The sequence below is a fragment of the Oncorhynchus kisutch genome, linkage group LG2 (genome assembly GCF_002021735.2).
Source record: "Oncorhynchus kisutch isolate 150728-3 linkage group LG2, Okis_V2, whole genome shotgun sequence".
In the NCBI taxonomy this organism is placed as follows: domain Eukaryota; kingdom Metazoa; phylum Chordata; class Actinopteri; order Salmoniformes; family Salmonidae; genus Oncorhynchus; species Oncorhynchus kisutch.
In genome coordinates this window covers 68,008,329-68,035,442 of record NC_034175.2, presented here as the reverse complement: position 1 = coordinate 68,035,442, position 27,114 = coordinate 68,008,329, and the positions used below count along the sequence as shown (strand labels likewise).

At 43.0% G+C, this 27,114-nt stretch overlaps 2 protein-coding genes and 1 long non-coding RNA gene across 4 annotated transcripts in view; 1 reads left to right on the top strand and 2 right to left on the bottom strand.

Moving 5' to 3' along the window:
* Positions 1-538: 538 nt before the first annotated feature.
* LOC109870557 (NXPE family member 3) lies at positions 539-15,806 on the top strand. Its single transcript, XM_020461120.2, has 6 exons — positions 539-863; positions 1,726-1,905; positions 8,331-9,112; positions 9,261-9,331; positions 13,472-13,693; positions 13,797-15,806. Exons 2-6 carry the CDS (start codon positions 1,756-1,758, stop codon positions 14,345-14,347), a joined length of 1,776 nt encoding a protein of 591 aa, XP_020316709.1. The 5' UTR covers positions 539-863; positions 1,726-1,755; the 3' UTR covers positions 14,348-15,806.
* A 2,340-nt stretch (positions 15,807-18,146) lies between these two features.
* On the bottom strand, positions 18,147-20,712 carry LOC116356651 (uncharacterized). Its single transcript, XR_004205077.1, has 4 exons — positions 20,230-20,712; positions 19,953-19,978; positions 18,456-18,533; positions 18,147-18,324 (listed from the first exon to the last, which is right to left on the bottom strand). It is a non-coding gene; the product is annotated as an uncharacterized LOC116356651 (long non-coding RNA).
* Positions 20,713-25,521: 4,809 nt separating this feature from the next.
* The window catches only part of LOC109870542 (NADP-dependent malic enzyme-like), a 22,384-nt gene continuing 20,791 nt past the window's right edge, over positions 25,522-27,114 (bottom strand). For both annotated transcript variants that reach the window (XM_020461101.2, XM_020461092.2), the window contains one exon: positions 25,522-27,114. This exon is cut by the window's right edge and continues 431 nt beyond it. The gene's annotated coding sequence lies outside the window, so the exon portion shown is untranslated.

Sequence of the window (27,114 nt, the reverse complement as noted above, 5' to 3'; positions counted from 1 at the left end):
TGTTTTTTTACCCTCCATCTTTGGTCACCTGACTCTTGACTGTCATGCTCACTTTATGTATCTGTGTGTATTTTATCTGTCCCCTTTCTTCTTGTATCTCCCTTTCACAGACCACAACCCTCCTCAGGCCAATTCCAAACCCCTTAAACACCAAACGTATATTACCCCAACTCCATCTAAACAATCACCCGATGTGTCTCGTTGCCTTTTCTGTGCGACAATTAAATAAATATAACGGGACCGTTATACGGGATCACTTTCTGGGTCCGTCTGTGAAAGCACTCATTCTTCCTTTTCACTGATGCCCCATGGTGACAGTATAACCCAGATCAGCAGTCAGTAATATTATAAATAATTGAATAACATCCATTGAAGGCCAGCCAACCTACATTTCAGTTTACATGGATAAAAGCAACGGCATAATTTGTATATTCTAACAACCAAAATAGCGGTATGCTGGGTCAAATAAACTCGCAGAACAAAAAACATGTGGTCTCCACCACTAAGGTATAAAAATAACATGCTATACTTGATTTCCAGGATATGTGCTTTAAGCCTAGCCAAAAAGGGGAGGGCTTTGTACTGATATGATTTGATTAAGGTGACGTTCTTTCATATCTACAGCACTGCTTGGGGTAACTGCAACTCTCCGGAAGGCGATGTTGTCTTTCATCAAAAATGTAAACGGATGAATCTCGCTCTGAAATCTGACAGATTCTTAAAACGACACAATGAGCTGATACGCGCAGTGGTGAATATGATTGGTATAATCACAGCAGATGGTATGTTTGGCAGAGCTGCACAAAGGCACATCGTGTGACAGTGAGATCATCTCTAGCAACGCAACTTTCTGTTTCAACTAAGTAAGCATTTGCCATATTTCGCTATCTCACGTCAGATATGTGCATGTACAAGTAGCAAGCAAGCTTGCTAGCTGGCTAGCTAGAAGAGTCAACACAGAAATCGTATTGGCTAACGCTAGCTGCTAAGAATACTACAGTTGTTAGCTTGATGGTTAACAAAAACATATATTTATATTCGTTCCTCTATACAGCTATGACGTGCAGCAGAGCAAGCACTGCATCTAAAGTGTACAGTCCGTTCTGCCCTCCATCTGTTGACATCACTGTCTATTTTTTTGTTACTGATAAATGTGTTTGGGAAAAACGATCCACGGACCGTGGTGGTAGGTTAGTACCAATGCTAGAGTATGTCACCTGCCAACTGCAGGTAGCATGGACTAATAAAGGCAAATCATTGCATGGTCTGCCCGGTATAGACATAGTTAGCAGTCCTATGGCTGGCTGTTCCAGAATAAGTAGATTACAAATCTTAAAACAGAGCAGCACACTCGTGATACAGATATGTTTGTTGCCTGAACAAAGCATGAACTTACTGGCTGGACATTGCTGCAGCAGTAGTAACTGTAAAGTGCATTGTGAACTATACCGCTGGCTAGTAGGTTTGAGTAGTGTACTGCATGTTGGAATACCAAGATATTACCTCAAATGAACCTGGATTCTCCACCCCAGAGCTAACAGTTCAATGATGTATGACTCTGCAAGTGCTTTCCCTGTATATTGATTATAATGAAAAGTGAGGTCAAAGTAAGTGCTTCATAAAACAGGAAATCTGAATTGTTAACCTAGGGTTCCATGCTCAATGTAAATGCAAACACTTCCCCACTGTTGGCTTCTGACTCCTTTCTGACTTTGCTTATATCAGGGGGACTGGTAGTGGCATGACACCGTTGCCATGGTGACATCAGACCGTGAGACTGGGCCTGATCATGGGAGGCAGAAAGGAGGCACTGTTTGGAAGAACCTGTCCAAATACACCCCTATCTTCTTTTTTCTGGCCCTGTCTGGAATCATCTTCCTGTTGCGCAACATTCACACTCTTGAGGTGAGGAGGGGAAGGGGAGAAAGGTATGATTGTTGGAGTTGCTCTAGTAAGCGTTCTGATTGGAGGGAGTGGGGGTTGGACAAATCATTCTGAAGGATCACCACAACTCTGTCTTCCCTATTTCTAAGTGTGGAGGGGCTCAGTTCGTTTTTTCAGCTGGCGCTTGAGGAACTCTAGCTCTATTGTGGAGGAGAGAGAGAGAGAAAAAAAACAGTTGTTTTCCTTATGAAACCATCTAGTTAACGCTCAAACTCCCTTCCTTTTCACTACCTCCTCTATTGTTTCTTTACTCCGTTTCCCCTTTGTGATGAATGTGTTGTTTATCATTAGCAATCATATTAAGGACAATGTCAACAAAATGGAACAGTGATAGGCCTATAAGCTGAACAACCACTTCAGCAGTGAAATGTGCTTTGATGTTTCTTCCTTTCTCCCACATTTCTTTAATTTAACCTTTTATTTAACTAGGAAAGTCAGTTAAGAACAAATTCTTATTTACAGTGACGGCTGCCTTCCAAAAGGCAGACGGCCTCCTGTGGGGACGGGGGCCTGGGATACAAAATAAATACAATATAAATATAGGACAAAACACACATCACAACAAGAGAGACAACACTACATAAAGACCTAAGACAACAATATAGCAAGGCAGCAACACATGACAATACAGCATGGTAGCATGACAACACAGCATGGTAGCAGCACAAAAACATGGTACAAACATTATTGGGCACAGACAACAGCACAAAGGGCACGAAGGTAGAGACAACAATACATCACACAAGCAGCCACAACTGTCAGTGTGTCCATGATTGAGTCTTTGAATGAAGAGATTGAGATAAAACTGTCCAGTTTGAGTGTTTGTTGCAGTTCGTTCCAGTCGCTAGCTGCAGCGAACTGAAAAGAGGAGCGACCCAGGGATGTGTGTGCTTTGGGGACCTTTAACAGAATGTGACTGGCAGAACGGGTGTTGAATGTGGAGGATGAGGACTGCAGTAGATATCCCAGATAGGGGGGAGTGAGGCCTAAGAGGGTTTTATAAATAAGCATCAACCAGTGGGAGATGACCAGTTTACAGAGGAGTATAGAGTGCAGTGATGTGTCCTATAAGGAGCATCGGTGGCAAATCTGATGGCCGAATGGTAAAGAACATCTAGCCGATCAAGAGCACCCTTACCGTTCTGATCTGTAAATTATGTCTCCATAATCTTGCATGGGTAGGATGGTCATCTGAATCAGGGTTGGTTTGGCAGCTGGGGTGAAAGAGTAGCGGTTACAATAGAGGAAACCAAGTCTAGATTTAACTTTAGCCTGCAGCTGTGATATGTGCTGAGAGAATGACAGTGCACCATCTAGCCATACTCCCAAGTACTTGTATGAGGTGACAACCTCAAGCTCTAAACCCTCAGAGGTAGAATGACAACTATGGGTGGAGGGGCATTTTTCTTACCAAACCACATGACCTTTGTTTTTGAGGTGTTCAGAACAAGGTTAAGGGTAGAGAAAGCTTGTAGGACACTAAGAAAGGGAGGGGACAGCTGAGTATAAGACTGTATCAAAACAAGACGTTTATTCTTTCAGTGAAATACGAAACCGTTCTGTATTTTATCTAAGGGGTGGCATCCATCAGTCTAAATATTCCTGTTACATTGCACAACCTTCAATGTTATGTCATAATTGAGTAAAATTCCGGCAAATTAGTTCGCAATGAGCCAGGCGGCCCAAACTGTTGCATATTCCCTGACTCTGCGTGCAATGAACGCAAGAGAAGTGACACAAGTTCACCTGGTTAATATTGCCTGTTAACCTGGATTTATTTTAGCTAAATATGCAGGTTTAAAAATATATACTTCTGTGTATTGATTTTAAGAAAGGCATTGATGTTTATGGTTTGGTACACATTGGAACAACGATACGCACCGCATCGATTATATGCAACACAGGACAAGCTAGATAAACTAGTAATATTATCAACCATGTGTAGTTAACGAGTGATCATGATTGATAGTTTTTTTATAAGAAGTTTAATGCTAGCTGAATCCCCCGAGCTGACAAGGCAGTTAACCCATCGTTCCTAGGCCGTCATTGAAAATAAGAATGTGTTCTTAACTGACTTGCCTTGTTAAATAAAGAAAAAATAAAAATAAAAAGAATTTAAAAAATCTGCCAAATCGGTGTCCAAAAATACAGATTCCCGAATGTTATGAAAACTTGAAATCGGCCCTAATTAATCGGCCATTCCAATTAATCGGTCGACCTCTACCTAGGATCGAGCCTTGGGGTACTCCCTTGGTGACAGGCAGTGGCTGAGACAGCAGATTTGATGACTTTATACACTGCACTCTTTGAGAGAGGTAGTTAGCAAACCAGCCCTAAGACCCCTCAGAGACACCAATACTCCTTAGCCGGCCCACAATAATTTGAATGGTCCACCATATCAAAAGCTTTGGCCAAGTCAATAAAAATAGCAGCACAATATTGCTTTGAATCAAGGGCAATGATGATATCATTGAGGACCTTTTTAAGGTTGCAGTGACACATCCATAACCTGAGTGGAAACCAGATTGCATACCCGAGAGAATATTATAGACATCAAGAAATCCAGTCAGTTGATTATTGACAAGTTTTCCCTACACTTTTGAATAACAGGGCAGAATAGAAATAGGTCTATAACAGTTAGGATCCGCTTGATCTCCCCCTTTAAATAAAGGATGAACTGTGGCTGCCTTCCAAGCAATGGGAACCTCCCCAGACAGGCTTGGCAAGAGACAGGAGAGGAGACAGGAGAGACAGGCTTGGAGAGACAGGCTTGGAGAGACAGGCTTGGCGATGATGGGGGCAGCAACCTTAAAGAAGAAAGGGTCTAAACCATCTGACCCAGATGTTTTTTGGGGGTCAAGTTTAAGGAGCTCCTTTTGCACTTCGGACTCAGTGACTGCCTGCAGGGAGAAACTTTGTAGCGGGGCAGGGGAAAAGAGGGAGAAGCATCAGGGCTTGTCGCATTAGAAGGGGTGAGAGATGAGGAAATGTTGGATGGGCAAGAAGGCATGGCTGAGTCAAATAGGAATCCTGACTTAATGAAGTGGTGATTTAAAGAGCTCAGCCATGTGCTTCTTGTCAGTAACAACCACATCATCAACATTAAGGGACATGGGCAGCTGTGAGGAGGAGGGTTTATTCTCCAGGTCTTTATCTGCTTTCCAGAACTTCCTGGGGTTAGACCTAGAGAGAGAAGCGCTCCTTAAAGTAACTAACTTTGGCCTTCCGGATAGCCTGAGTGCGCTTATTTCTCATTTGCCTGAACAATAGCCAGTCAGCCTGAGTATGCGTGTGCCCAGCCTTTCGCCAAATGCAATTCTTGAGGTGGAGTAACTCTGCAAGATCCCGGTCGAACCAGGGGCTGAACCTTTTTAATTCTTATTTTCATTATGGTGCGTGTATATTAACAATCCACTGAAAATATTAAAAAAGAAGGTTCAAGCTTCTTCGACAAGCTGATTCTATACCATTTCACAGAGGCCAGTTCATAAAGGAAGACTTGGCCGTGAAAGTTTTTTTAACAAGCGTCTATGACAAATCACGACAGGTCGTTTCACTGAGCAGCCACTACGAACACAGGCTGTAAAAGAGTGATCACTAAGGTCATTACAGAAAACACCAGACTGCTACCTATCAGGATTATGTGAGGATAATATCAAGGAGAGTACCCTTTTCTCTGTGTTTGGAGTCATACCTTGTGGAATTGGTAATAATCTGAGAAAGATTTAGGGAGTCCCATTGCTTTAGGACTTGGTCTGTTGGTTTAGGCAGGTCCCAATTTAGGTCACCAAGCAGAACAAATTCAGACTTAGTGTACGGGGCCAGGAGAGTGCTTAGGGCAGGTAGGGTACAGGCTGGTGATGATGGAGGACGATAGCACCCAGCAACAGTCAACAAAGAGCTATTTGAAAGTTTAATTCTTTAAACCAGCATATCAAATTGTTTGGGGACAGACTTGGTGGAGACAACCAAGCACTGAAGGTGATCCTTGGTAAAGATTTCCACTCCCCCACCTTTGGAAGATCTGTCTTGCCAAAAAAGGTTATAACCAGAAAGGTTAACATCAGTATTCAAAACACTCTTCCTTCCTTGGTTAGAGTGTTGGGCCAGTAACCAAAAGGTTGCTAGATCGAATCCCCGAGCTGACAAGGTAAAAATCTGTTGTTCTGCCCCTGAACAAGGCAGTTAACCCACTGATCCTAGGCCGTCATTGTGAATAAGAATTTGTTCTTAACTGACTTGCCTGGTTAAATAAAAACACGTCTCAGTAATGACCAACACATCTGGATTGGAGCTGTGAATCCACACTTTCAATGGATCCATTTTAGGTAATCATCTTCTAGTGTTAACGTGCATAAAACCCAGGCTTTTACGAGAGCAGAAATCAGTGAAGCAGATATCAGAGCACAAGGCAGAATTGGGCCTAGCAACAGTAGATGGGCCACGGTGTACATGCACATTTCCAGATATCATCAACAGTAATACAATCAAGGCACGGCATAGGACAGGGAGAGCTCTGCAGTGTTGATTTATGACATCTGAATTAGAGGTCGACCGATTTATGATTTTTCAACTCCGATACCGATTATTGGAGGACCAAAAACCCGATACCGATTAATCGGCCAATTTAAAAATACAAATGTATTTCTAATAATGACAATTGCAACAATACTGAATGAACACTTATTTTAACTTAATATAATACATCTATAAAATCAATTTAGCCTCAAGTAAATAATGAAACATGTTCAATTTGGTTTAAATAATGCAAAAATAAAGTGTTGGAGAAGAAAGTAAAAGTGCAATATGTGCTATGTAAGAAAGCTAACGTTTAAGTTCCTTGCTCAGAACATGAGAACATATGAAAGCTGGTGGTTCCTTTTAACATGAGTCTTCAATATTCCCAGGTAAGACGTTTTAGGTTGTAGTTATTATAGGAATTATAGGACTATTTCCCTCTATACCATTTGTATTTCATTAACCTTTGACTATTGGATGTTCTTATAGGCACTTTAGTATTGCCAGTGTAATAGTATAGCTTCTGTCCATCTCCTCGCTCCTCCCTGGGCTCAAACCAGCAACACAACGACAAGTAGTGCGCGCTAACTAGCTAGCCATTTCACTTCGGTTACACGAGCCTCATCTCGGGAGTTGATAAGCTTGAAGTCATAAACAACGCAATGCTTGACACACAACGAAGAGCTGCTGGCAAAACGCACGAAAGTCCTGTTTGAATGAATGCTTACGCGCCTGCTTCTGCCTACCACCACTCAGTCAGATACTTAGATACTTGTATGCTTGTATGCTCAGTCAGATTATATGCCACGCAGGACACGCTAGATAATATCTAGTAATATCATCAACCATGTGTAGTTAACTAGTGATTATGATTGATTGTTTTTTATAAGATAAGTTTAATGCTAGCTAGCAACTTACCTTGGCTTACTGCATTCTTGTAACAGGCAGATTCCTTGTGGAGTGCAACGAGAGAGAGGCAGGTCGTTATTGCGTTGGACTCGTTAACTGTAAGGTTGCAAGATTGAATCCCCCGAGCTGACATGGTGAAAATCTGTGATTTTTTTTCAGACTGTTATGAAAACTTGAAATCGGCCCTATTAATCGGTCAACCTCTAATCTGAATGTGCATCACATGGCAAAAAGATCATATTGTACAGCAATTTCATCAGGTAACATGAATACAATGCCGACGAGAGGTGGTTAGAATAGGATGGGAGGCCAAAAGTCAGTGTAACCAATAGAGTCAAAGTCCCGAGTGTTGGAACAAACAGTCTGTCCCACAGATGGGAAAATAACGTTTGTAGTCAACAAAGTATGCAGGAGTCATGAGGCAAAGTGCACAAGAAAAATATTCTATATATAACAACTTGGGGCTAGCCATTGTAAGTTCAGAGTCACTTGCACCAACAGTGCGTGTGTGGTGGAGGCGAGAGAAAGCTCGGGAGAGAGGGGTGAGTGTGGTGGAGGTACCTGTATCAGACGGAGACAGGCCAGGGAGAGAGGGGTGAGTGTGGTGGAGGTACCTGTATCAGACGGAGACAGGCCAGGGAGAGAGGGGGGAGTGTGGTGGGGGTACCTGTATCAGACGGAGACACGCCAGGGAGAGAGGGGGGAGTGTGGTGGGGGTACCTGTATCAGACGGAGACAGGCCAGGGAGAGGGGGCCAGGGAGGGTAGCATCCTGCATATGTACCTGCTGAAAAATCCAAGTTTATCGAATTGAAATCTATCCTTTTGTTAAAAAAAACATGTTGAAAAATGTGAGAGCTCACATGCAGCTGTGTTTCTCTCTGAGGGGGGTGTGTCTTTTAATCACCATCCTCCATTACTATCCTCCCTCTTGGTGACCTTTCCTCCTCTCCTCTGCAGAAGCTCAACTGCCAAACAGTGTCGACACTCTACCAGTTCCAGAGCAGCATTCATTCAGCCTTCACCCCAGAGGAACAACCTCCTGTGGATCACAACCGGAGCTACTGTGGCCACCTGGGCCTGGAGCCCTCAGCCGAGGAGGCTCTGGAGCAGCGTTACCTCCTGGAGTCCATCGCGTGGCCAGAGCCTCAGCCTCGGCTGACGCCTAGACCCCTGCGGCAGACCAGTGACCCTGCACACAGCCTGTTTGCAATCCTGCCCGGAGGGGGCGGGAGAGAGTGGCATGTGGGGGATCAGCTAGAGGCGCTAGTCCATATGCATGACTTCCAGGGGCGTCCCAAGCGTCACGGTGGGGACTTCCTGCTGGCCCGGCTGCATTCCCCAGAGTTGGGGGCGGGTGTTGCAGGACAGGTGCTGGACCACCGGAATGGGCTCTACTCAGCCGTGTTCCCGTTACTATGGGAGGGGTCTGTACGGGTAGAGGTGACACTGGTCCATCCTAGTGAGGCAGTTGCTGTGCTGCGTCGGTTACGAGAGGAACATCCCGACCGTGTCTTCTTCAAGAGTCTGTTCCGCTCTGGATTCCTGTCTGAGACCACCGTGTGCAACCTGTGCCTGCCAACCACCCGGCAGCCGCTGTGCAATTATACGGACCCTCACACAGGTGAACCATGGTACTGCTACAAGCCCAAACTGCTCAGCTGTGACACGCGGATCAACCACGCCAAAGGAGGCTACCAAAAACACCTGCTCACCAACAAAGAGTCACTACTCTTCCAGAGGTTAGTGAGTGGTAGATGAGAGTATGTGAGGACTGTATGTTAGACCTATGTAGTAGTTGTGCCTTAGCTAGTAACATGTACCATTACAATGTTTGTTTCGGGTGTATGATTTTTTTAAAACAAAATAAGTCTCTTTGATTTTTCTCAGTGGTGTAAACATCAAAGTCCGTGTTCATGCTTCCGGGTCTGACAGTGTCATTGTGCAGCCTGAGAAGAAAGGTAAGACAGCAAGGGGATGCTGCACGCATGCTAGTGTGCATCCGTGTGCTTGTTTGTAGGGTGGGAGGTAGCCAGCAGATCTGACCCGCTTTCTTACAGCTGCACTAGGGTCGGACAGCATTCTTGTGTATGTTAAGACACTGCGCAGCCGGCGCTCAATCCAGGGATGAGAAATGCATTGTACACTGAACTGTCCCATTATCCCAACTGTTACACCAAGAAGATTGAATGACTGCTTGGTACATTTTCTGAGCCATATCTTGCGCCGGCTCCGCAGTGTCTTAATATACACAGGAATGCTGTCCAATCCTAGTGCAGCTGTAAGAAAGCGGGTCAGATCTGTTGGCTAGGTGGGAGGTTTAGGATTTGTTGGAAAGTGTAATGAAAAACCAGCATACCAAGTGAGTGCATGCAAATGAGGAAAAAGAGCTGCACCAGCACAGAGCCCTGGGAACCCCTTGTGTGATTATCCAAGCTGACTATCGACAGACAAGGGGTACCCCAGGGCTATGTTTTGGGACACTGTTGTTTTTGATCTGCATGCTATTGCATGGTATGCTTAAGCAATAAGGCCAGAGAGGGTGTGGTATATGGCCAATACACCACGGCTAAGGACTGTTCTTAACCATGACGCAACGTGGAGTGCCTGGATACAGCTCTTAGCCGTGGTATATTGGCAATATACCACAAACCCCCGAGGTGCCTAATTGATTAGAGCAGTAAAAACATGTTTTGTCATACCTATGGTATACGGTCTGATATACCACGGCTGTCAGCAAATCAGCATTCAGTGCTCGAACCACCCAGTTTTATAATCAGTTTTGTACTGGATTTGTGGGTATGCAGTATTTGTGTGTGTTTTGTATCAATCTACAGTGCCTTCAGAAAGTATTCACACCCCTTGACTTCTCCCACATTTTGTTGTGTTACAACCTGAATTTAAAATGAATACAATTTAGTTTTTTTTGTCACTGGCCTACACACGATTTTTATTTGTTTTATTTCACCTTTATTTAACCAGGTAGGCCAGTTGAGAACACCTTTATTTAACCAGGTAGGCCAGTTGAGAACACCTTTATTTAACCAGGTAGGCTAGTTGAGAACACCTTTATTTAACCAGGTAGGCTAGTTGAGAACACCTTTATTTAACCAGGTAGGCCAGTTGAGAACACCTTTATTTAACCAGGTAGGCCAGTTGAGAACACCTTTATTTAACCAGGTAGGCCAGTTGAGAACACCTTTATTTAACCAGGTAGGCCAGTTGAGAACACCTTTATTTAACCAGGTAGGCCAGTTGAGAACACCTTTATTTAACCAGGTAGGCCAGTTGAGAACACCTTTATTTAACCAGGTAGGCCAGTTGAGAACACCTTTATTTAACCAGGTAGGCCAGTTGAGAACACCTTTATTTAACCAGGTAGGCCAGTTGAGAACACCTTTATTTAACCAGGTAGGCCAGTTGAGAACACCTTTATTTAACCAGGTAGGCTAGTTGAGAACACCTTTATTTAACCAGGTAGGCCAGTTGAGAACACCTTTATTTAACCAGGTAGGCTAGTTGAGAACACCTTTATTTAACCAGGTAGGCTAGTTGAGAACAAGTTCTCATTTACAACTGCGACCTGGCCAAGATAAAGCATAGCAGTGTGAACAGACAACAACACAGAGTTACACATGGAGTAAACAATAAACAAGTCAATAACACAGTAGAAAAAAAAGAGTCTATATACATTGTGTGCAAAAGGCATGAGGAGGTAGGCGAATAATTACAATTTTGCAGATTAACACTGGAGTGATAAATGATCAGATGGTCATGTGCAGGTAGAGATACTGGTGTGCAAAAGAGCAGAAAAGTAAGTAAATAAAAACAGTATGGGGATGAGGTAGGTAAATTGGGTGGGCTATTTACCGATGGACTGTGTACTGCTGCAGTGATCGGTTAGCTGCTCAGATAGCAGATGTTTGAAGTTGGTGAGGGAAATAAAAGTCTCCAACTTCAGCGATTTTTGCAATTCGTTCCAGTCACAGGCAGCAGAGAACTGGAAGGAAAGACGGCCAAATGAGGTGTTGGCTTTAGGGATGATCAGTGAGATACACTTGCTGGAGCGCGTGCTACGGGTGGGTGTTGCCATCGTGACCAGTGAACTGAGATAAGGCGGAGCTTTACCTAGCATAGACTTGTAGATGACCTGGAGCCAGTGGGTCTGGCGACGAATATGTAGCGAGGGCCAGCTGACTAGAGCATACAGGTCGCAGTGGTGGGTAGTATAAGGTGCTTTAGAAACAGAAGATGTCACTGTGATAAACTGCATCCAGTTTGCTGAGTAGAGTATTGGAAGCTATTTTGTAGATGACATCGCCGAAGTCGAGGATCGGTAGGATAGTCCGTTTTACTAGGGTAAGTTTGGCGGCGTGAGTGAAGGAGGCTTTGTTGCGGAATGTAAAGCCGACTGTAGATTTGATTTTGGATTGGAGATGTTTGATATGAGTCTGGAAGGAGAGTTTACAGTCTAGCCAGACACCTAGGTACTTATAGATGTCCACATATTATAGGTCGGAACCATCCAGGGTGGTGATGCTAGTCGGGCGTGAGGGTGCAGGCAGTCGGGCCTGCGGGTGCAGACTATAATGTCGAAGTGGAATTCGTTTTTTTATAAATGAATAAATCAAAAGCTGAAATGTCTTTAGTCAATAAGTATTCAACTCATTTGTTATGGAAAGCCTAAGTAAGTTCAGGAGTAAAAATGTGCTTAACAAGTCACACGTTACATGGACTCACTCTGAATTTCAAACACAAAGTCCAGGGAGGTTTTCTAATTCCTTGCATAAAGAAGGGCACCTATTGGTAGATGGGTTAAAAAAAAGAAAGAAGGGGAAAAAAAGCAGACATTCAAAATCCCTTTGAGCATGGTGTTAATTATACTTTGGATGGTGTATCAATACACCCAGTCACTACAAAGATACAGACGTCCTTCCTAACTCAGTTGTCCAGAGAGGAAGGAAACCACTTGAGTATTTCACCTTGAGGCCAATGATAAATTGAAAACAGTTACAGAGTTTAATGGCTGTGACAGGAGAGAACTGAAGATGACTGAGTGAGAAGGAAGGAAGCATGCACATACATCCTGTTTGCAACAAGGCACTAAAGTAATACTGCAAAAAACATGGCAAAGCAATACACTTTTTGTCCTGAATACAAAGTGTTATATTTGGGGCAAATCCACTACAACAAATTACTGAGTACCACTCTTCATATTTTCAAGCATAGTGGTGGCTGCTTCATGTTATGGGTATGCTTGTAATTGGGGAATTACAGGATAAAAAAAAGATAACTGAATGGAGCTAAGCACAGGCAAAATCCTAGAGGAAAACCTGGTTCAGTCTTCTTTCCACCAGACACTGGGAGATTAATTCACCTTTCAGGAGGACAATAACCTAAAACAAGGTGAGATCTACCCTGGAGTTGCTTACCAAGAAGACAATGAATGTTCACAAGTGGCCGAGTTACAGTTTTGACTTAAATCTACTTGGATATCTATGGCAAGACCTGTAAATGGTTGACTAGCAATGATCAACAACCAATCACATTGTTTAAAGAATAATCTGCAAATATTATACAATTCAGGTGTGCAAAGCTCTTAGACTTACCGAGAAAGACTCACAGCTGTAATCACTGCCAAAGGTGATTCTAACATTTTATTGACAAAAGGTGTGAATACTTATGTTATATGAGATGTTTCTGCAAGCACTTTTAAAAACGTGTTTTCACTTTGTCGTTATTAGGTATTGTGTTTTTTATTTGACCTTTATTTAACTAGGCAAGTCAGTTAAGAACAAATTCTTATTTTCAATGACGGCCTAGGAACATTGGCTTAACTGCCTTAACTGGCAGAACAACAGATTTGTACCTTGTCAGCTCGGGGTTCTTGCAACATTTCGGTTACAAGTCCAACGCTCTAACCACTGGGCTAACTGCCGCCCGTGTAAATGGGTGAGAACCCCCCCCCCCCCCAATGTAATCCATTTTGAATTCAGGCTGTAATGTAACAAAGTGGAATAAGTTAAGTGGTATGAATACTTTGAAGGCACTGTACTTGTAAGGTTATGTTAGCTAGCGCATCATGCTGGCTCCTCTTTCAGACAAACCAGAGATGGAGAGCAGCAGTGTGAGAGCGGAGCCTATCAGGGTCACTCCATCTGGGTATTACTTCCAAGGGTCATGGCGAGCGCTGGGTGGTGTCACAATGCATCAGTTTAACGACTCTTCTGCCATTACTCAGTGTCTGAAGGGCAAGGTGGTGTACATGTATGGAGATTCCACTGCTAGACAGTGGTTCGAGTACCTCAATGCCTTTGTCCCAGGTGAGTTGTTGTCTGCTAAAGTCCAATGGCATCAATCACTGTGCTCTGTCTCGTGTGCTTTCTAACTCTCTGTTCTGTTTTTACAACTTCCTCTTTATCACAGAGCTGAAGGAGTTCAACCTTCACAGTCCTAGGAATGTGGGGCCTTTCATGGCAGTGGACAGCACCCACAACATCCTGCTGAGATACCGCTGTCACGGTCCTCCAATACGCTTCTCCACTGTCATTGCCAGTGAGATGCGCTATGTAGCTAACGAGCTGGACGGCCTGGCGGGAGGCCCAGATACCGTGGTGGTCCTCAGCGTTTGGGCCCATTTTAGCACCTTCCCTGTAGAGGTCTACATACGCAGGCTACGCCACATTCGACGGGCGGTGGTGCGGCTTCTGGACCGGGCTCCGGGGACCCTGATAGTGGTGCGTTCAGCCAACCTCCAAGCCCTGGACCCAGAGGTGAGCCTGTACAATAGTGACTGGTTCTCAGTACAGCTGGACGGTGTGCTCAGGGCCATGTTCAGGGGTCTGGATGTCTTGCTGGTGGATGCCTGGGAGATGACCCTTGCTCACCACCTCCCCCATGCTCTCCACCCGCCTCCAGTCATTGTCAAGAACATGATTGACACTATCCTCTCTTACGTATGCCCAGAGAAGAGCTAGCCCGAGAAAGGAAAAGAGTATGGAAGATTACAAATTTGTGTGAGATGGGGAGTGTGGTTATGTTTACAAGAGTTACCTATAGTGTAATCACAAAGCTCACCTGTTTACTGCGAGCATGGCCTGATGTAGCCTAAGCCCTATCTGCTGTGTACCTGCTTCCTGTATATGGGATCCGCTGTTGTGAAGTGACCTAGTGTTTTTATCAACCATCTCACAGTCACCAATAAACCAGGAGCGATAGGGAGATAAACAACGGGACTGATTGAATCAGTCAACTATGAACAGATTACTGACTTGGACCCCACCTGCTGTATTTAAAGTTGAATGGCCAACAGTTCAAAGGGTTCTTGTTTCAAAGGATTATTTTAAGAAATGTGTGTGTGAAGTTTTATGCAATAGTTTCTGACATCCAGTGTTTGTTTTATGGGAAACAGCCTTGTTATTGAATTGTGACTCACAGATTGTTAAAAAAAAAAAACTACAGATTTCAACTAATTCTGTTCAATACACTTTTGCAAAACTTGAATGGAATATCGGCTGCCATTAAGTGCAATAAGTTTATGTAGGCTACTGCAGTGCAGTAGGGGAGATTGAGAGTGGGAAATGCAGTATAACAAATGCATGGAAAATGACACATTTGCCAAATCCTGTACTTCAGACATGCATTAATGATGTTCTCACTCTAAATATCAAGTATGTTTGGGTTTACAGAAACTGGAGCTAAGTTTCGAAGGTATTTTGACAAAAGTAAATGTGAGGAAAATAATACCAAACAATGGGCTTATGGTTACAAACCTCAATGTGAATCCAGCTCTGTCATGTCAAATAAATCTTTGGTTTGGTTTAGTGTGGGCCTCTAGGAAATGCCCAAGGCATGTCACCACAATTTAGCCTACAACCTAACAACCTAACAGATTAATATTTGTTAACTCAGTTCTGTACCAAATCATGTGCTTTCCTATGTATTCCATGTCCAAGGATGTTCAGAAACGTAACCCTTGAGGACTTTGTCTGCTGGTTTTTGTCATCCATTAAGAAGTTTACAGGCCTGAATCAGATGGTGATGGAAACAGCTAGGTCATCAACCAGCAGACAGCCTTCCTTCAGGACTGGCATTATTCTTCTTATCCACTGTTATTTTTAAGTACTTCTGCAACAGTTTACATCAAAATGTGACATTATTTAAATCTAGGAATAACTTTTATCATGTAAGTGTTTACCCTTTTAAGACTCTTGTTAGGCAGTCTCAAAGTGATGCCATTTTGTAGCTAACGGTTACAGCAGTATTATTGCCTATGCCATACACCACAGCTGGAATGCTTTAACATGTTACCATTTGCCAAGCTTCGCTATTGCCGAGTGTTACCTCACTTCCTACCAGTTACCATAACAGTGTTAACTTGCCACAATTCAAATATATCTCCCATTGAACAATTGCAATAAAGTGATTGGTGATTTATTTATGAAGGAAGATATAAGGTCTGACTAGCTAGCTAGTCCAAGATCAGTCTTCTCCCCCCCCCCCCCATTAACAAATGTTCTTATATCCAGATAGTTAGCTGGCTTGATGTTAGCCAAAGCTTTCACGTCCGTCTGGAGTTAGCTAAGCTTTAGCTAGCTTTAGCAAGTAATCCATCACAATTGTTCGATAGTCAGGAAATATAGGCAATTGTCTACTTGACACATACTGTACTTCCGCCGTTGTTATCAAATATTGGATACTTCATATACAAGCTCAAAACTCTCTTTTTAGTTAAAGTACGTGTGCACCGCTTGCGCGTGTACCCTGCGCGTGTTACCTGCAGCTGCTTGGTGCTTGATTGTGTAGCTGTTTGATTCATTGGTTTGAATCCTAAGCAATCATTATGGCATCATCCATGAAAACACAATACATAATTCTAAGGTACATCTGATGAATTGAAGCGTGTACCTGTCATTCATTCGTCATGTGATAAAGTAAAGTAATATAGCATGTGTGCTACCATTTTGTTGTGGAAAATAATTAGCTAAATTTCAACATGACTGATGCCCTCCTCAGTCGTGTCTGAAGCAAAGAGGAACGTGTTCACAACTCTCTCCATTCTCTCCGAAAATGGTGAGGACCGATTTAATAAACAAAATGCTATGTTGGAGTAATAGTGTAAGCAAACAGAGGAGAGAGCTGTAACTTAATTTAATCTAATGAATTGCTCATTGGTGCCCTCTCTCTACTTCAGACGAGAACATTTGGTCATAGGTGTCATCAATTAACGAGCGGCAGATGTCCTTCCCGAAGGCAAAACACATTTTTACGGTCAAAGATCATAACAGCAATCCTGTAATCCAGTGGGGAATTTAGCATGTAAATCTTATATATATATTTATGTTTTAGATGCGTGCCAGCAAAGCCACTAAACAATACATTAATTGCACTTTAACTGTGACAAACGGTGCACACAAATCGTTGGGGCCTCCATAAAGCTGTCACAACATCAGAGCTTTCTTTTCAGCACACTGGACTGAATCCTTATCACCACTACACCTGGTTGTCAGCGGAGCCTTGTCTGGCAGCGAAACAGTTAATTCAGACTAATTTACTGCCTTTAAAAAAACAAACATGTAGTGGAAATGCTAACCAATAAGGAGAGACTTTGTTAAATCCTCAAACAATCACACGTTATTAATAAGAATTGCAATAATGAAGCTGGTCGAACCTCCACTCTGAGGTGGAAGGTCGAGGGCTCGATGACACGAGTACGGAGGCGTTATATAATCAAGTTTTCTTATGCAAGCAGATGCAAAACATGGGATCTTGGTATGTGTACGTGTGTGGAGAACGAGACGAAATTGGGGTAAAGGGTACAGACTGTGAATTTGGTTGTCTTGTTCTGTAGCAACAGCTGCTTATTCTAGTCCTCTAGTGAGGTGCCAAACAACAGGAACTATCTTAGACGCCATTTCTCTGAAGTAGGTCAACGGTTCTTTGAAGTGGAGCAAGCATGCACCTTTTGTTGTCTGCACAGATGGTGTGTGGTCGCACACACACACACACACACACACACACACACACACACACACACACACACACACACACACACACACACACACACACACACACACACACACAAGCATGAACTTTTTGGAATGCCAGAAACCATACAGTCTTAGAAAGATCTTTCATTATACAAACATTAAAGATGTTTAACCAAAATGTCCCTTACACATAGCTGATATGGCTGACTTGCTTAAACAAATGTGGTTTCTACTGACAATTGAGATGTACAAACTATGGCATAAGGGAACGATGAGCGGATAAGAGGCAATCGGTCATTTCGTTTAAGACATTATTGAGCGAGCTAAAACGGACATAGTCAAAAAACTATTGGTTCACACTTTTGAAATGTACAGCGACAGTCTTGTTCCATCGCTGCAACTCCCCTACGGACTCGGGAGAGGTGAAGGTCAAGATCCATGCGTCCTCCGAAACACGACCCTGCCAAGCCGTACTGCTTCTTGATACACTGCTCGCTTAACCCAGAAGCCAGCCTCACCAATGTGTCGGATGAAACACCTTGTAGCTGGCGACCGAGGTCAGCTTGCAGGTGCCCGGCCCGCCACAAGGAGTCGTTAGAGCGCAACGCGACAAGGAAAAGCCGTCCGGCCAAACCCTCTCCTAACCCGGATGACGCCTATAAGTGTTCTTCAAAGAACCCCCTTTAATGGTTCCTCTAATAACCTTTTGGGGTTTGTTTTTTAACCCCCCACCCCCACTATTATTATGAATCAGCATAACAATAACAAGAATAACACAATATTTTAGTTGTCAATGTTTATTGTGATTTTGGGGCAATTCTACAATCTAAATATGAGGTAAACTCCCAGCAGAGCTGTATATCCTCTGGCGTGTTAATGTGTTGATATGCTTCGTATCCATAGCCAGAAGGATTTTACACTACATGGTGATCGAAAAGGTTTCCAGTTATATTCATCAGCGGTGTCTGAAAACAAAATAATAAATATACAGATGATTAACAAAACGTGCACACACAACAGTCTTCAAACCTTGGTTTTTGTGGTAAATGTGAATGAAAGAACTGTTCACCTTTGACAATGGTTTTCATACCCATACCTTGTCCATAATGTAGAGATCTCTGGGATCCTCATTGAAGAGGTCAGAGAGGAGGAAGATGGCTGCTGTGACTGAGTCCTAAACTCAGCAAAAACAGAAACATCCTCTCACTGTCAACTGTGTTTATTTTCAGCAAACTTAACATGTGTAAATATATACATGAACATAACAAGATTCAACAACGGACATAAACTGAACAAGTTCCACAGACATGTGACTAACAGAAAATGAATAATGTGTCCCTGAACAAAGGGGGGGTCAAAATCAAAAGTAACAGTCAGTAAGTTCCCGGACATTTCTGGGGGAATGGCCCTAGCTCTCACCCTCCGATCCAACAGGTCCCAGATGTGCTCAATGGGATTGAGATCCGGGCTTTTTGCTGGCCATGGCAGAACACTGACATTCCTGTCTTGCAGGAAATCACGCACAGAACGAGCAGTATGGCTGGTGGCATTGTCATGCTGGAGGGTCATGTCAGGATGAGCCTGCAGGAAGGGTACCACATGAGGGAGGGGGATGTCTTACCTGTAACGCACAGTGTTGGGATTGCCTAAAATGACAACAAGCTCAGTCCGATGGTGCTGTAACAGACCATGATGGACCCTCCACCTCCAAATCGATCCCGCGCCAGAGTACAGGCCTCGATGTAACGCTCATTCCTTCGACGATAAACATGAATCCGACCAGCGACGGTGGGCTTGTGCCCATAGGCGACGTTGTTGCCGGGGATGTCTGTTGAGGACCTGCCTTACAACAGGCCTACAAGCCCTCGGTCCAGCCTCTCTCAGCCTATTGCCACATCTGCAGCCCTCATGCCCCCTTGCAGCATGCCTAAGGCAGATGAGCATGGATCCTGAGCACTGATGGAGGGATTGTGCATTCCTGGTGTAACTCGGGCAGTTGTTGTTGCCGCTATCCTGTACCGTAGGTGTGATGTTCGGATGTACCGATCCTGTGCAGGTGTTGTTACACGTGGTCTACTGTCCGTCCTGTCTCCCTGTAGCGCTGTCTTAGGCGTCTCACAGTACGGACATTGCAATTTATTGCCCTGGCCACATCTGCAGTCCTCATGCCCCCTTGCAGCATGCCAAAAGCACGTTCCCGCAGATGAGCAGGGATCCTGGGCATCTTTCTTTTGGTGTTTTTCAGAATCAGTAGAAAGGCATCTTTAGTGTCCTAAGTTTTCATAACTGTGACCTTAATTGCCTACCGTCTGTAAGCTGTTAGTGTCTTAACGACCGTTCCACAGGTGCATGTTCATTAATTACGGTTCATTGAACAAGCATGGGGAACAGTGTTTAAACCCTTTACAATGAAGATCTGTGAAGTTATTTAGATTTTTACGAATTATCTTTGAAAAACAGGGTCCTGAAAAAGGGACGTTTATTTTATTTCTGGGTTCATAAGGTTTTAGAGATACCATTAATACAAATTTGATTATAGCCTACATGTGATCTGCATAACATTATGCAACAAACCAATACCAATTGTACATACCTTTGTGTGCCTCCTCGTCAGTATACCTGCAAACACAGACACACACAAATAAGTGGGCAGTTCAGTCATCTGCGCCCAATGAAGCTATAGCCTTCAACATATTCTTCTTATATCTTTGTTGATTACATCCATTGAATTGTGTAAATTGTTTTGTTTTATAAAGAATTTTTAAAGGGAGAAAGTCCTAAACAACACAGCCATTTGCACAAATATGAAAAGATAAATGGTATTATCATAAAACAATATCCATTTAGATCATACAAGGGAGAAACCTTACCTTAAATGGAGTGCCTGCACCTGCTGTTTTTTCAAATTCAAAGTTAGGTTCCTGCAAGAACCCTGAAGAACTAAGGAGGTTCCTCGATGAACCCTACCCTCTATGGGGTTATTAGAAGTACCTTTTGGGGGCATCTTCCAGTTCCAAATACCCTAAGGTTCTTCAAAGAACTTTGAGGATCTTAGAAGAACCCTTGTTGAACCTCAAATTTTTTGAGTGTGTGAAAAAAAACAGTACAATCAAAGCTATGGTAGATATAACGAGATTTGACGTCATTCTATCTGTGACCTATGACTTTGAGTGTTCTAGGATGGGCACTTCTAATGTAAATCTATGGCAGCACCCAAGGGGGCTTGAACTTTCCTAGCTCTCCCTATATATTTTGCGGGGACATAGTGTCCCCATGAGTGACAGAACACTGAGCCAATCACTGCGCAACTAGAGAAGATTACCAACCCCTACGCTCTGTATTTTCCTCTGGCTGCCCCACCACAACAGAAGGCACTGAGCTAGGCTGAAACACCTGCATTTTGGAGCTGCCTTACTAAAGAAAGCAAAAAAGAGACCATAAGCATCTTTATTAATTCAATATCATATTTCTGTTTTTGTTAAACAGGTGGGGCTCAAAACAGGTGGGGCTCTTGCCTGCCCTGAATGACGGTCGTCACTGCTGTAATCACTATAGTGGCAAATCGGCTCAAATATGACGCACACAAGAACTTTGTAAAAATCAATAGGCTTTTAATATCAAGGTATCTCAAGCCGGAGCGGTCCGCGGAACACACACATTTTCAGAGCACTCGCTCTGACTTTTTATACACACAATCCATGAGTCCATCCTACTTCGTGCATCCTGCTTGTTCAGCCCAGTAACGCCCACATCTGCTTTCGGTCAGATTAAAAATGATGACAAGACCCTTCTTTTGACCTAAAGATAATATACATCCCCCTTTCCTGTGACTAGCTGTTCTGGTCGCCTTCTCTTCATATGTTTGTATAATATTAAACAGACTTGTGTCTCCCCTGTGATGTAACTGATATCTGTAATTCATCTGGGGTCATTTGGCTGACCCCCTCCTTCGTATATCACTCTGACCTTTGTATGTCCAGTCATTTCTAGGCGTCTATGTGTCTGCATTACTTTAGTGTTCCCGGCTGTTCCATACTCCCATGGTCTTTCTCGGCTTTCTGTCCTATACAATAGACAATGCATTTTACCAGAACAGGAAATTAACCCATACATGTATCTTTTCTTGTATTACTATAATCATGTATATGATTTTCTCCCACATCACCTAATGAGTGTGTCATGATATTAGGTCGGTCGAGATTAACAACATTTCTCAATAGGTTCTGACATATCTTGCAATAATATAAACGCTCATGTATGGTAAGGTTTTCAAAGTATTGAATACAAACAGTGTGTGTATGTGTATGTCATGACCTGTGTCCATCTGTGTGTGGTTGGCACCAGTAAATTTCTGGTGACCACCAGCATATCCAGCCTGCAGAGACACAAGGCAGAACAGGCCCTCCTGTTACCTAGCAACCCCACAGGAGAACATGGGAGGGGGGCAGAGGAGATGGGAGACCCCCCCCCCCCCCCCCCCCCCCCCCCCCAATCAGGACTGTTAAATGGTTTCAACCAGTTGCTGAAGCGATTGATTTTTTGCAGAACAACTTTGTAGATACAGTATTTGTTTTGGTATTATATACAGGACCAGTCAACAGTTTGGACACACCTATTCATTCAATGTTTTTTCTTTATTTTGACTATGTTCTACATTGTAGAATAATAGTGAAGAGATCAAAACTATGAAATAACACATATGGAATCATGTAGTAACCAAAAATGTGTTAAAAAAATCTAAATAAAGATGATTCAAATTAGTCACCCTTTGCCTTGATTACAGCTTTCAACAACTTTGTAAAAAATAAAGAAAAATCCTGGAATGGGTAGGTGTGTCTAAACTTTAGACTGGTACTGTACGCACATACATTTATACTGACTCTATATAGACACTCATCATATACACTGCTGCTACACTGTTTATCATGTCCTGATGCCGAGTCACCTTACACCTATACATATCTACCTCTATCGATCCAGTATCCCTACACGTTGTCAATATGGTACTGGAACTGACTGACCCTGTATATACACTGAACAAAAATATAAACGCAACATGTAAAGTGTTGGTCCCATGTTTCATCAGCTGAAATAAATGATCCCAGAAATATGCACAAAAAGCATATTTCTATCAAATTTTGTGCATATGTTTGTTTACATACCTGTTAGTGAGCCTTTCTCCTCTGCCAAGATAATCCACCCACCTGACAGGTGTGGCATATCAAGAAACTGATTAAACACCATGATCATTGCCCAGGTGCACCTTGTGCTGGGGACAATAAAAGGCCACTCTAAAATGTGTAGTTTTGTAACACAACACAATGCCACACGTCTCAAGTTTTGAGGGAGCATGCAACTGGCATGCTGACTGCAGGAATGTCCACCAGAGCTGTTGCCAGAGAATTTTATGTTCATTTCTCTACCATAAGCCGCCTACAAAGTTGTTTTAGAGAATTTGACAGTACGTCCAACCGGCCTCACAAGCGCAGACCACGTGTAACCACGCCAGCCCAGGACCTCCTCATCCGGCTTCTACACCTGCAGGATTGTCTGAGACCAGCCACCGAGACAGCTGATGAAACTGGGTTTGCACAACCAAAGAATTTCTGCACAAACTGTCAGAAACCGTCTCAGGGAAGCTCATCTGCGTGCTCGTCGTCCTCACCAGGGTCTTGACCTGACTGCAGTTCGGCATCGTAAGCGACTTCAGTGGGCAAATCCTCACCTTTGATGGTCACGCTGGAAAAGTATATATATTCTTGAATATATCCCGGTGTCAACTGTACAGGGCAGATGGCAGACAGTGTGTATGGCACCATGTGGGTGAGCAGTTTGCTGATATCAACGTTGTGAACAGAGTGCCTTATGGTGGTGGTGGGGTTATGGTATGGGCAGGCATAAGCTACGGACAACGAATACAATTGCATTTTATCGATGGCAATTTGATTGCACAGAGATACCGTGACAAGATCCTGTGACCCATTGTCGTGCCATTCATCCACCGCCATCACCTCATGTTTTAGCATGATAATTCACAGCCCCATATCGCAAGGATTTGTATTCCTCGAAGGTGAAAATGTCCCAGTTCTTCCATGGCCTTCATACTCACCAGGCATCTCACCCATTGAGCATGTTTGGGATGGATCGACGTGTACGACAGCGTGTTCCAGTTCCGGCCAAGATCCAGCAACTTCACACAGCCATTGAAGAGGAGTGGGACAACATTCCACAGGCCACAATCAACAGCCTGATCAACTCTATGCGAGGGAGATGTGTCGCACAGCATGAGGCACATGGTGGTTACACCAGATACTGACTGGTTTTCTGATCCACGCCCCTACTTTTTTTTGTTTAGGTATCTGTGACAAACAGATGCATATCTGTATTCTCAGTCGTGAAATCCATAAATTAGGGCCTAATGAATTTATTTCAATTGACTGTAACTCAGTAAAATCTTTGAAATTGTTGCATGTTGCGTTTATATTTTTGTTCAGTGTACTTTAGTAAAAGGCTTTGCTAATCTATATTGTGCAGTCACTGTTGTACCGTATTTCATAATGCATTATAACTCCCCCACCTTTGTGCCACAAATACACAGAATTATTGGCGTCCCAACACCCGCCAGACCATCCAGCCAGCCAAAGTCAGTTGAATCTGCCTCACAGAAGAACTGGAGATCCTGCCCCCAACTATACCTGTGGACAGGTGCTCACGTGACCCGATTAGGAAAAACTCTATTCTGTGTTAACACAGACAGCCACATTCTGATCTTTTGCCCAGTTATATGCCAAATATCTGACCTAATTAGTCAAAAGACCAATTAGTGGCAAAACAATCAGAATTGGGCTGTCTGTGTAAACAGCCTAAGTGACGTACATATAGTGCCTTCAGAAAGTATTCACGCTCCCTCAAAACTTGAGACATCTGTGGCATTGTGTTATGTGACAAAACTGCATATTTTAGAGTGGCCTTTTATTATCCCCAGCACAAGGTGCACCTGTGTAATGACCATGCTGTTTAATCAGCTTATTGACATGCCACACCTGTCAGGTGGATGGATTATCTTGGCAAAGGAGACATGCTCACTAACAGGTATGTAAACAAACATGTGCACAAAAATGGAGAGAAATAAGCTTTTTGTACATACAGAACATTTCAAGGATCCTTTATTTCAGCTAAAGAAACATGGGACCAACACTTTACATGTTGCCTTTGATGGGGGTCACCTTGGGGTCATGATAGAAGCTGCACCAAATGATTGATGTATTATAATAATTATGCTTATGTTGTATTAATAGAAGTGGAAGGGCTAGAAGACCCTCCCCTACTTCATTTATAGGGTCCTGAACCACAGATTAGCAATATATGCATTATAAGATTTAATAATGTTCCACAGTTCTTGTCTGGTCTCTGCCTCTTATAGAAACGTTCTGAGCAGATGTGTGAGCCATAGCGGTCAAAACAGGGTGTCTGTGAGAAAGCGCCTCAAGGCTAAAAGAGATACATAGACACAGACCCCTGCAGGGGAGTAAATAGATAAGAGACAAGTCAGACACACCACTGTAAGCCACACGGGAATGGAAAATTACTGCTGAACCCTTAGAAAACACTGGAACTACTATTCTCTCCTGCAAGTTTGTATAACTGTATATGCATGGGCTTGGTCTCATGAGTAGAAGGTGTTGACGTAGGCAGTTCCATCACTATGGGTTGACTGCAAGCATATTAAAGCAACTTTTACCTTTATTATTCTTACTCTGAAACATGCGTGCTGTGTTTCCCTTGTCAACTTCTGTCTGCAATTGCATTAATAAAGGTTTGATTGGTTTACTTAAAGAAGATAATGTCTGATTGCTGATTTCACCAATAAGCCAATGATTGACAAGGAACCTACCCCAACACCTTTATATTTTTTTCAGTAAACTGCACAAAAATGATATATTTATGGATTGGATTTAAGGTATTGTTTTCTCTCTACTCAACCTGCCTACCACCCACCCCCTGCCCTTCATCCACAATATTTCATGAACCTAAACCTGCGGGTTATGAGTTAACCCGCACATCACTAGTAGACATCAACTGCTTCCTATAGCCCTTTCATCACAACACACACGACACACACGAGCAAAATCAGTGTTAAATCATCAATAAAACAGTCAGTAGTTTTGTTTACAATATTCACCTAAAAGTGAATTTTATTCCCTTCAAAAACAGTCTTTCCTTAAAAAACTGAAATATAATTCCTTTCGTAGTGCATCACTCCTAAGCAGAGCATTATATTCTCCGGGGGAAAAGGAAAGATAAGATTCACCCCGTTTCTGTTATTATCTTCGGCAAAAACATCTAAACCGAAACATGCAAAGCTTTATACAAAACAACACTCAAATAATCAACCCCTCCATTATATAAAAAACATACTTAAAGAGGCAATCATATATCTAATCACTGTGCTTGCCAAAGATTCCTCTGTACATAAACATTATGCACCTCACAGACCTGAAGTCAGTTCCTACTGGTAGTGGCATTGGGGCTAAAACCATGTAGCTATGCATCTTGTTAAAACTCTACTGACACTCGCGTATCAACAGGCGATCAGTGACAAAGTCTAGAGGAAAAATAAGATGAACAGGGAGTGTTTTTGAAAATAAATTAAAAGTCCTAATTGTTATATATTTTTTAAATAAAATATCCCTTATAACCTTATATTTTTTGGTATTTGCGGCATTCGTGGTGCCATGGCCATTATCAGCAAGTGGGTTACGCCCAGTGCAACCTGGGTAAAAAAAGACAGTCCCATGATGCATCCTGCTGCCAAGCAATCTAAACAATCACTGCCATGCAACAAGATAATCAAGCCATTTCATTGGCATGCTTGTGTTACCTTACAAGGCTTGAAGTGCTATAGATTGTCTATCTAACCCTGTCCTAACCCAGGCTTTGGCAGGAGTGTAGCCTAGAGTATGCAGTGACAACAGGGAGCAAGATGCCACTTAATAATATAATGGAGTTACGCTTGAAAATGAATGAGGAGGTACTGAACAGTGTGAACTGGCTTGTACATATCATTCCTTACTAATATCTGATAGAATCCTCCAACCAAAGACAAGACTCTGCAGGATATAACATTGTGAGGTCAGAAGGTCAAACAGAGGCAGGCACTATCAGGGTTTGTGCGTTTATGTCCGGAGAAGGGGCCTATCTTAATGGGGTCCTCGTCCCCATCTCCTTTTATCCTGACTGATTCAAAAACAATGGACAGGTGAAGGCGATATGGTGAATGCCTAATGGGAATCTGCTTTCAAATGTCCACTTTTGCAGATACCGTAAAGATGAAGTAAAGGAGTCAAGGGAAGAAAGCCAGGTAAGACTCCTGAGATGCACCCTACAATAGATGCCTGAGAGACCTAGCCATTTGTAATTTATTTTAGAGTTTAGCCTGTTAGTTATTGAAGCTAGACCACACAGACTGGACCAGGCCTAGAAAGCTCAATAGAGTGTGTTATTAGGGCCTTTGGTGACACAGGACACAGACAGAATAACATGGTGTTGTGGTGATGTCAATAGTCTGTCTCCAGATTAGAATATAGGAACATAGAAATAGAATGTATAGAACAGTTTGAGGGTTGCCTCAATTTATACATGAAATGATGTGGCACTATAACCTGGCAGTATGACTGTATGGATACACTGTTGTCGATATGACAAACAAAAAAATTACAAAAGACAAAGGAGGCTTCAAAATAATGAACCTTCAA

Bases quoted from the DNA above. Each gene is read 5' to 3' on its own strand.
- LOC109870557 (XM_020461120.2), top strand. From the start codon at position 1,756: ATGGTGACATCAGACCGTGAGACTGGGCCTGATCATGGGAGGCAGAAA. The intron at 1,906-8,330 runs GTGAGGAGGGGA...TCTCCTCTGCAG, and splicing joins GCAACATTCACACTCTTGAG to AAGCTCAACTGCCAAACAGT. The intron at 9,113-9,260 runs GTTAGTGAGTGG...GATTTTTCTCAG, and splicing joins GAGTCACTACTCTTCCAGAG to TGGTGTAAACATCAAAGTCC.